The sequence below is a fragment of the Martes martes genome (assembly GCF_963455335.1).
Source record: "Martes martes genome assembly, chromosome: X".
NCBI classification, from domain to species: Eukaryota; Metazoa; Chordata; class Mammalia; order Carnivora; family Mustelidae; genus Martes; species Martes martes.
In genome coordinates this window covers 59,751,780-59,763,250 of record NC_137897.1, presented here as the reverse complement: position 1 = coordinate 59,763,250, position 11,471 = coordinate 59,751,780, and the positions used below count along the sequence as shown (strand labels likewise).

At 40.2% G+C, this 11,471-nt stretch overlaps 1 protein-coding gene across 1 annotated transcript; it reads left to right on the top strand.

Annotated features, from left to right (window-relative positions):
* Positions 1 to 1,963: 1,963 nt before the first annotated feature.
* LOC308337390 (trafficking protein particle complex subunit 13-like) lies at positions 1,964 to 2,851 on the top strand (the record flags this gene model as incomplete). The annotated part of the gene is made up of 1 exon (XM_080795518.1): positions 1,964 to 2,851. The coding sequence occupies one exon, from the start codon at positions 1,964 to 1,966 to the stop codon at positions 2,849 to 2,851; it is 888 nt and encodes a 295-aa protein (XP_080651644.1).
* Positions 2,852 to 11,471: the final 8,620 nt, after the last annotated feature.

Below are 11,471 nucleotides of genomic sequence, written 5' to 3'. Positions count from 1 at the left end.
ATCTGCTGTTCACTTTATCTAAAAGGAGAAATGGCCAGAGGTAATAGTCTATAGCAGTTGGTAAATTGTGGTTAGTGGTGTGACAGGATGGTCTGGAACTTGGAAGAAACACAATTGGAAAATCAGAGATGAGGAGGTCTGGGGATGAGAAATGTGGATGCAACTCTCCAAATCAGCACAGAATATGAAGATATTAGTTCATATTATTAATTTCATAATATGAAGATATTAGCTCATGTGAATGCCTATTGAAGGGTAACTTTAGCAGAGAAGGATTTTACTACTCAGGTGGTTAAGTTGCCCTATTCTGTAGATAAGTTAGGCTCCTATACCAGTCATGCTTCACATTTCCAATGGACTCATGAGCAAAATGGCATGGTGGCAGGGATGCAGCTTATTGATAGATTTTATAATATGTCACCTTTACTAGGCTGAACATTTCCCAGAATTCCACGTGTTGTATATTTCTGGTTAGGATGGGATACAAGGAAGATTCTACCAAGATTTTGGAGATGGAATGAAGGCAGCAGGCATGTTGTAACATAAACACATTATTGCTTCTCTGTTGACTTAATTCAGGATGAAGCAGCAGCTGAGGTAGTTATGTGTGTATAACTCCAGGACAAGGGGGTCTGGCTTCTACAGGATACTATTGCCACCAAACTCAGAGGCATTAAAAATGGACATAGGTTTCAGTCCATTCTGTTGGCTTCCAGTTTGTGTTCATGAGATTCCAAACTTCTCATGATCTTCCCTTTCTGCCTGTCCTGCAGGTTTCAAACACTTGCATCAGATACAGAGAAGACATTACAAGGACTGTTAGCCCCCATCATTATGTAAACCAAATCCCTATAATTATCTATCTATCATCTATCATCATCTATATATCTATTTCTATCTCTATTGATCATCTATATTGCTACTAGTTCTACTTTTCATGTTGAAACCTGACTTAAATAGGAGTTGTTTGGAAACCAGGTCCTTTCCTCTGTGCAGTGTCCTTGATTTGTTCTGAGCCTATCTGTACCATTTTTCCCCAGGGACTACATCTAGTGAGTATATTACTCACACATTAAAAAAATCATCAGTGTTTTATGGTGTTTTGACATCTTGAGGCTTTGCTGTCCTGGGAAAGACTGCCCCTCCCAGGACAAGCTAATTCCTCTAGATAACATATGACTCCTCTGTGAGAATGCCTCTCACCCAAAAACCAACCAGCCTAGAGCCCATACCATCCAACTACCTCCTTAATGGAGCTTTCAGTTTGACCCACTATCCCCTTGCCCTAATACCACCTCAGGAACAGGTACCAGGCAATTAGGAAAAGTCCCCACAGCCAGGAGCCTGCTGACATTATTCAAATTAACCAACTTTATTCACCTTGCTTTATTCTGCTTTGTCTTTTCACAGTAATCCCAATAAAGATTTGTACCCATGTGTTTCTCTCACTCTTGCCTTCTGACCAACCCTAGTGCATCCTCATGTAGCCCTGTGTGGCACATCATGCCACCTTTTCTTGGGAATTGTAAGTAAAAAAAACTCTTCATTCAAAATTAGTTATCTCCATGTCTGTCATCTCACCATACCTGACTCAAACTAACTCTAGTGCTTTATTAAAACAACTGGGCAAAATTGTGGTCAAAATGGAAGGGAATCCACCCAGACAGATTTTTATGACACTCAAAGTGGTGCTATCTATTAAGCATATTTCATTCACTAACTTTCCAGTTACATGTGAATATAGCAACTTACCTGGTAATTTCTCTAACCAGCCCATGACTGGTTAGAGAAATGTCAATGTTTGGGAGAAATGTTGTCTTTATCATAAATTCATAGAACTACATTTTGAGAGGAAAAATTCCATTTATGTGGGACTTCCCAATGATTGCAATTAAGTTGCAAAAATCATATTGAAAATACTGATTTTCAGACAAGCATTCAGCCTTTACATCTTTTGGTCGTCATGACTACCATGACAGAACATACAACCAATTGTTGCATTGATGATGTCATTCATGACAAAGTAAAGACATTGGAGGAGTCATACCTGCAGGTTCAGTTTCTATGCAAAACGTGTAGAGGAAAGATGTTTTTTAGTAAACTGTGCTTATTTCCTTTCCTCCCACCATTGGAAGTTAAAACTAAGTTTTATAATTCAGAGAAGAGTGACTTATTTCTTGAAGTCCAAATTCAGAATATTTCATCTTCAACTGTCTTTATACAAAAGGTTTCATTAAACCCACCTGAAATGTACACTGGGGCAGAATTAAATACCATCAATCAGGCTGGTGAAGATGAGTGTACCTTTGGAACAAGAACATTTTTACAGTCAATGGAAGAACGCCAGTATTTGTACTACCTTAAGCTTAAACAGGAATTTTCTGAGAAAGCTGGTATCATTAGGGGACTAACAGAAATGGGAAAATTGGATATAATGTGGAAGAGAAATCTAGGTGAAATGGCAATGCTACAGACAATCCAACTTGAAAGAGAAGCTCCAGTTTATGGAAACATGAAGCTGTCTTTGGAAAAAATCCCAGATACTGTAATTATAGAAGAGCCTTTTCATATCATCTGTAAGATAATGAACTGTAGTGGTAGGAAAATGAAATTGGTTTTGAAGACATATGATACAGATTCTATTCGTTGGTGTGGAAATTCAGGAAGGTATCTTGGACAGCTGTCCCCGGGTTCATCTCTCTGCTTCACCCTGACACTACTGTCCTTGAAACTGGGCCTGCAAGTCATCTCTAGCATTAAGATAACAGACAAAATATTAAAAAAAACGTATGTCTGTGATGACCTTGCAAAGGTCTGTGTAATACCATCCATGGTTAAAATGAAAAACTGAAGAAAATCTCTAGTGTTATGCTTTCCCTAGAGAAGTTTTACATGCATTTGCCAGCATCAAAATGATAAACTAATAGCAAACATATGGATTATATTAATTTAATTCCTTTGAGACTGTGAATGCCTGTGAAATTAACCATTTTTTTATTTCAAAAAGAGCAATCTATTGATTTTCATCTTCAATTAAGTAGTCTCTAACATTTCTTGTTTTATTAAAGCTGGCATTGAAAATATAAAATCTTAGCTGTATATTGATATTGATAATTTAAATAATTATTGTGGCTTATTTGTCAAGATTTCAACCTACCCTATTTTATTTTTTCCTCTCCTTTTTGGTCAATAGAGAAGTAACTATCAATGACAATGCTTAGTATAATTCAGGATGACTCTCATTATTTAAACATTTTGACATTTGCTACTTGATGGGTATTAAGGAAGTCATGTGCTGTGAAGAGCACTGGGTGTTATACATAACTAATGAATCATTGAACACTACATCAAAAACTAATGATACAGTGGCTAACTGAACATAATTAAAAAAAACAAATTAAAAAAGATAATCTTTTAAAATTGTATTCCAAATTATCAGAGCTTGCATTTATGTGACATGCTGAACTGGCTCTTTTTCTTTTACTTGTCTTAGTAAAATTTTATGAACTGTTATCAGTTGTTATTCCTGAAGGGCCCTTGTGAATACTACTTAGATTAGTCAGTTTGTTCTTACACTTAAAATGTGCCACTTCTTTCTTAAGTAGATTTAGTAGATTTGCAAATTTAGGGATGATATCTGGAACTCTGAACAAAAATGGCCACTTCAGTAAGGGCAAGAACAAGGATTTTCTCCCCCCTCTGTCTCCAACAAAACACAAATCTAAAGAATTAGATCCGGTCAAGGTTGCTATGATAAAGAGGTGTGTAATAAAAAAAATTTATTGCTATCTGTTAAAAAATTATCTTATCTTCTACTCAAATATCAGTTTTTTCTTTAGAAAAGTAAACTAATCTCAGACATTAGCAAATCATTAACTTTTGAAAATATAAGATCCATTTATTTATCCCAAAGATACAGATGTAGTGAAAAGAAGGGCTACATGCACTGCAATGTTCATAGCAGCGATGTCCACAATAGCCAAACTGGAAGGACCTAAGATGCCCTTCAATAGATGAGTGGATAAAGAAGATGTGGTCCATATATACAAAGGAATATTACTCAGCCATCGGAAAGGATGAATACCCATCATTTGCATTGACATGGATGGAACTGGAGGGGATTATGCTATGTGAAATAAGTCAAATAGAGAAAGACAATTATCATATGGTTTCACTTATATGTGAAACATAAGGAATAGCATGGAGAACATTAGGAGAAGGAAGGGGAAAATGAAGGGAGGAAATCAGAGAGGGAGAGGAACCATGAGAGACTCCAGACTCTGGGAAACAAACCGAAGGTTTTAGAAGGGAGGGGGTGGGGGGATGGGTTAGCCCAGTGATGGTTATTAAGGAGGGCATGTGTTGCATGGAGCACTGGGTATTATATGCAAACAATGAATCATGAAACACTACATCAAAAATTAACAATGTACTGTATGGTGGTGAACATAATAAAATAAAAATAAATAGAAGGCAAGATAAAAAACAGGGTCTAAGTGGAAAGGTTGAAAGACGGCAGTGGAGTAGGAGGACCCTAGGCTCACCTCACTCCATGAACACAACTAGATAACTATCAAATCATTGAAAATACCCTAGAAATTGACCTGAAGACTGACACAAGAAACTACATAAATAAATATAGAGAAAAGGCCACATTGAAGAAGGTAGGAAGTGTGAAGACTCAGTTTGGGAGAAGAACAGATCATTCCACTGTGGTGGGGAGGGAGCCATGGTTGTGTAGAAGGGTGAGAGACAGACAAGCATACAGAGGAGGACATGGGGAAAACAAATCCCTATAGCAACTGGCTTGGAAAGTGAGAAGGGCTGAGTTTTGTGAGTTCTTGCAAACAAGGGGGCTTAAACCTGGAGTTTTAAAGGTCAGTGGGCTTGGGGGTGATAAAGCCCACAGGCAATTGTGTTGCTCTTGGAGAGAAAGGCAACCTGTGAACACAAAGCATGAAAATAGTTATCTGAGGAGCAACTGGGGCACACAGTAGCAAGGTTATTCACTCTTCTGGGAGCACACTTCAGACAGATAACATTCATGGAACAAAGAGACTGACAGGTACAATTTCCCCCTGACCCATAGCATCAACACAAGATCATCTACAGGAACAGCACAGCGCCAATACTTGCTACCTAACTTGCTTACACCAAGCCCTGCCCCCATGCTCTGGTAGAACTGCCCCTCTTTTTAACGCTTGCCTCAGTCCCACTGCAGCAGGCCTCCTATCCCAGAATACCACATGCTCACACCACATCTCCCAAGACAGGAGTAATGCAGAGCCTCAGTTCCCACAGCAGTGCTGATAGGTCTCATTTCACAAGCAGACCTGAGCACACCTAGTTAAAACATGTCACATTCAGTCCAGGGACCAAACACTGCTCACAATAGGCAAAGAGAGCCTGTTACAGACAACTGGCCCGAAGGATAAGGCAGCCAGAACAAAAGAGTAGAGCACATGCAACACACATTGGTGATACTCCCAGAAGTGTCAGGCCCTGGGGAATGGGACATTATACAGCAGGACACTGCAGAACCTCTCCTTCATAAGGCCATTACCATCAAGAACCAGAGATACAAGTGACAAACAGAAAAATGCACCAAGGCTTAGAAAAATGAGAACACAGAAATTTATCCCAAATGAAAGAACAAGACAAGTCCACAGCCAGAGATCTAAGTAGAAAAGATATAAGCAATATGCTTAATAGAAAATTTCAAGTAATGATCATAAGAATACTCAATGGACTTGAGAAAAGAGCGGAAGACATGAGGGGGAACCTTATCACAGAAGTAATGAATAACATGGCAGAAATGAAGGGCTCGATAAATGAAATGAGAAACACACTTGATGAATAAACATTAGGCTGGAAGAAGTAGAGAAACAAATTAATGACCTGGAAGAGAGAGTAAAGGAAAATAATCAAACTGAACAAAAGAGAGAAAAAATAATCAGCAAAATAAGAATAGACAGGGAACTCAGCGACTCCATTAAATGTGTTAGCATTTGTATTACAGAAGTCCCAGAAGAAGAAGAAGAAAAAAGAGGCAGAAAATTTATTTGAACAAATAATAGCTGAGCACTTCCCTAAACTGGAGAAGGACACTGACATACAGATCCAGGAGGTGCAGAGAACGCTCATCAAAATATATAAAAGCAGGCCAGAAGATGGCGGGGAAGTAGGAGGAGGCGCCTTTTCAACCTGCACCCTAAAGTGAGCTGATTACCTACCAAAGAACTCCGATCACCCATGAAATCAGCCTGAGATCAGAATTATACACGTCTGGATCTCTACGGGGGCCAGAAGACGCCAGTGGGCAGGTAAAGTGGAGTGGGAACGTCGGACTGATATCGGAAGATAAACAAAAGGGGGAGGGAGCCACCAGAGGCGACCGACTGGAAAATAATACCCCAATACGAGAGTGCCCGGCATCTGGGGACCAGCATTAACTTGGAGTCTTGTTGAAAGCACTCAAAAGAGCAAAGACTCGAGCGGGGAAATTGTGGGAATCGGGGCGGATAGGGATAGGGGCTTAAGTCCCCAGACCCAGGGCAGCCTCCCCTGGCGCTGAGCCAGAGAGTGCGGCGGAGAAACCTGGTCTTTGTCCCGGAGCCGCCAGTGCGCCCGAGAACGGGTGGAGTCCGGCTCCCGTGAGGGGCTGGGAGCCACACCAGACGGCAGAACGCGCACCTTACTGGAGATGCGCGCGTGCCTCAACCTCCCCTGAGAGAGGTGCACGAACGCCCAGCCTGGTGTTCTGGGACCCACGCGGCGATACACCCACGCGGCGATAGAGCCGATAGAGCTGGAGGCGCCGCGCCCCAAACCATCCCCTGGGAGAGGTGCGCGCAAGACCTGAGCTCTCAGCCCCAGCCAGCGGGAAAATCTCAGTGTGCGATTGCTGCTTGGAACCTCTCTGGCGGTCTGGAGCTGCCCAGACAGCCACAGCTGCCTTGGTTTTGCGTACAAGCAGGAGATCCTGCGTCCCCAGGGACCGTGACTCAGAACCTGCTCTGCCAGCGGCCCAGCGGCTGCAGCACCTGCAGGGGAGCAGACTGAGGCTTCTCTCTGAGAGGGAGGTTGGGGTGCAGTTTTCTTTCCTCTAAACCTCCAAAAACCATCAAAAGCTGTCAAGGCGAGAGAAAAGAAGTGAACAAACATAAAAACCTCCAGAGAACAAAAACCTGAAAAAAAACGTTTTTCTCAGAGCCCACCCCCTTGAGGGGGTCGGGAGGACTTAACTCAGGGAACATCATTGACTGAAAACCCACGTGGCAGCCCCCTCCCCCAGAAAACAAATCAGGAAAAAAAAAAAAAAGACTACAAGAGAACAACCACCACTACTTCATAGATACAACTTTTATTTTTAATTCTTTCCCACTATTCTGGTTCATTTTTTTTCTTTTTTTATATAGATAATTTTTTAACCTATTTACCATCACAGTGAGATGTCCAGTACATCAAATTCCATGATAAACTTCTAACCTGAATTTTTTGATACATACACATGTGTTTTTCTTTTGCTTTTCTATTTTCTTAATTTTTAAAAAAAAATTTTTAATTTAGTTTAGTCCAGTTTATTCCTTTTTTATTTTTATTTTCTAATATTCATATAGAGTTAAACTTCAAGGTAACCCCCTTTCTCCAAGCAATGCTACCCCTATAGGTGAACCAATTTTTAATCCCCCTTTTTCTTAGGAAAGTTGAGTCCTTTAACAAAGATATCAAGATACATCCAGGAAGAATCAAAATAACCTTCCTCGCCCACACCGAGAATCTATAACCATGCTCCCATCTTTTTCTTCTGCCAGTGTCTCTGTGTATTTATGTTTGTCCGGATAGTATATAAATCTTATACTTGGGGTTCTTCTTGACGAGGCTCCTCCCTTTTTTTTGCTTATATATATATATATATTTTCTCTCGTCATATACTTTTATCAGTCTTTTTGTTTGTCTGTTTTTGTTTATATACGTCATAAACCTTACCCTAGGGCCCATTTGGGCTGAACCTTCACTTTTATCTTCCCTTTTTTTCCTGTCTCTCTCTCTCCCTCTTTTTTCTTTTTCTTTTCTTTTTTCTCTCATTTGGGTGGGGAATCCTGAGTGCTCAGAAGCGTTCCAGGGTGCACCTTGACTGCACCACGGTCAATACATCCAGCTACATCTGTCCAGTCATCTCTCACCAAAATGACTAGGAGGAGGAATCCCCAACAGAAGAAAAATACAGAGGATGGGCCTTCTGCAACAGAGCTAACGGCTATCAACATAGACAATATGTCAGAAAGAGAATTCAGGCTAACAATTATCCAGGCAATAGCTAGGTTGGAGAAAGCCATGGATGACCAAACAGAATTGATTAGGGCAGAATTGAAAGCGACCAGAGAGGAGGTTCATAATGTTAGGGCAGAGCTGAAGGCCACCAGGGATGAGGTTCACAACGCTCTCAATGAGTTCCAATCTAATCTAAATTCTCTAAAAGCTAGGGTAACTGAGACAGAAGATAGAATTAGTGATCTGGAGGACAAACATATAGAGAGAAAGGATCAGGAGGAAGCCTGGAACAAACAGCTTAGAAGCCACGAAAACAGAATCAGGGAAATAAATGATGCCATGAAACGTTCCAACGTCAGAATTATTGGAATCCCTGAAGGGGAGGAGAAAGACAGAAGTCTAGAAGATATAGTGGAACAAGTTTTTCATGAAAATTTTCCCAATCTTGCAAATGGAACAAGTGTTCATGTACTAGAAGTAGAAAGGTCCCCCCCCAAGATTATAAATTCAAAAAAAAAATCCAGGCACCTCATAGTAAAATTGAGGAATCATAATTGTAGATACAATCTCTTGAAAGCCGCTAGGACAAAGAAGCTCCTTACATACAGAGGAAAGCCCATCAGAATAACGTCAGACCTGTCCACAGAGACCTGGCAAGCCAGAAAGGGCTGGCAAGATATATTCAGGGCACTAAATGAGAAGAACATGCAGCCAAGAATACTTTATCCAGCAAGACTGACATTCAAAATGGATGGAGAGATAAAGAGTTTCCAAGACCGGCAAGGCTTGAAAGACTATGCAACCACCAAGCCGACACTGCAGGAAATATTAAGGGGGGTTCTATAAAAGAGGAAAAATCCTAAGAATAGCATTGAACAGAAATATAGAGACAATCGACAGAAAGAAAGACTTCAAAGATAACACAATGTCAATAAAAACGTATCTCTCAATAATCACTCTCAATGTGAATGGCCTAAATGCACCCATAAAACGACACAGGGTTGCAGATTGGATAAAACGACAGGACCCATCCATATGTTGTCTACAAGAGACCCATTTTGAACCTAAAGATACACCCAGACTGAAAGTGAAGGGATGGAGAAGCATCTTTCACGCCAATGGGCCTCAAAAGAAGGCCGGGGTAGCGATTCTCATATCAGATAAATTAGATTTTAAACTAAAGACGGTAGTCAGGGATACAGAAGGACACTACATCATTCTTAAAGGGACTATCCACCAAGATGATCTAACAATTGTAAATATCTATGCCCCCAATATGGGAGCAGCCAATTACATAAGAAAACTATTAATCAAGATAAAGAGTCATATTGATATGAATACATTAATAGTAGGAGATCTTAACACGCCTCTCTCAGAAATAGACAGATCATCGAAGCAGAAAATCAATAAAGAAATAAGAGCATTGAATGACACATTGGACCAGATGGACCTCATAGATATATACAGAACATTCCACCCTAAAACAACAGAATACTCATTCTTCTCAAGTGCACATGGAACCTTCTCCAGAATAGACCACATACTGGGTCACAAATCAGGGCTCAACCGATACCAAAAGACTGAGATGATTCCCTGCATATTCTCAGATCACAATGCTTTGAAACTGGAGCTCAATCACAAGGAAAAGTTCAGAAGGAACTCAAACACCTGGAAGCTAAAGACCACCTTGCTTAAGAATGCTTGGATCAACCAGGAGATCAAAGAATAACTTAAACAATTTATGGAAACCAATGAGAACGAAGACACTTCACTCCAAAACCTATGGGATACAGCAAAGGCGGTCCTAAGGGGGAAATTCATAGCCATCCAAGCCTCCCTCAAAAAAATTGAAAAATCCAGAATACACCAGCTGTCTCTACACCTTAAAGAACTGGAGAATCAACAACAAATCAAACCAACTCCACACGTAAGAAGGGAAATAATCAAAATTAGAGCAGAGATCAACGAGGTAGAAACCAGAGATACAGTAGAACGTATCAACGAAACTAGAAGCTGGTTTTTTGAAAGAATCAATAAGATCGATAAACCATTGGCCACACTAATCCAAAAGAAAAGAGAGAAAGCCCAAATTAATAAAATTATGAATGAAAAGGGAGAGATCACAACTAACACCAAGGAAGTAGAAACAATCATCAGAAGCTATTATCAACAGTTATATGCCAATAAGCTAAGCAACCTAGATGAAATGGATGCATTCCTGGAAAACGATAAACTCCCAAAATTGAACCAGGAAGAAATTGACAACCTGAATAGACCGATATCTAGTAACGAGATTGAAGCAGTGATCAAAAACCTCCCAAAAAACAAGAGCCCAGGACCTGATGGATTCCCTGGGGAATTCTATCAAACTTTCAAAGAAGAAATAATACCTATTCTCCTGAAGCTGTTTCAAAAAATTGAAGCAGAAGGAAAACTTCCAGACTCTTTTTATGAAGCCAGCATTACCCTGATCCCCAAACCAGGCAAAGACCCTACCAAAAAGGAGAATTTCAGACCGATATCACTGATGAATATGGATGCTAAGATTCTCAACAAGATCCTAGCAAACAGGATCCAACAGCACATTAAAAAGATTATCCACCATGACCAGGTGGGATTCATCCCTGGGTTACGAGGATGGTTCAACATTTGCAAATCAATCAATGTGATAGAACAAATCAATAAGAGAAGACAGAAGAACCACATGATCCTCTCCATTGATGCAGAAAAAGCTTTTGACAAAATCCAGCATCCGTTCCTGATTAAAACGCTTCAAAGTATAGGGATAGAGGGAACATTCCTGAACTTCATCAAATCTATCTATGAAAAACCCACAGCAAATATCATCCTCAATGGGAAAAAGCTTGCAGCCTTCCCATTGAGATCAGGAACACGACAAGGATGCCCACTCTCACCACTCTTGTTCAACATAGTATTAGAAGTCCTAGCAACAGCAATCAGACAACAAAGAGAAATAAAAGGTATCCAAATTGGCAAGGAAGAAGTCAAACTCTCTCTCTTCGCAGATGACATGATTCTTTATATGGAAAACCCGAAAGACTCCACCTCCAAACTACTAGAACTCATACAGCAATTCAGTAATGTAGCAGGATACAAAGTCAATGTCCAGAAATCAGTGGCTTTCTTATACACTAACAATGAAAATACAGAAAGGGAAATTAGAGAATCGATTCCAT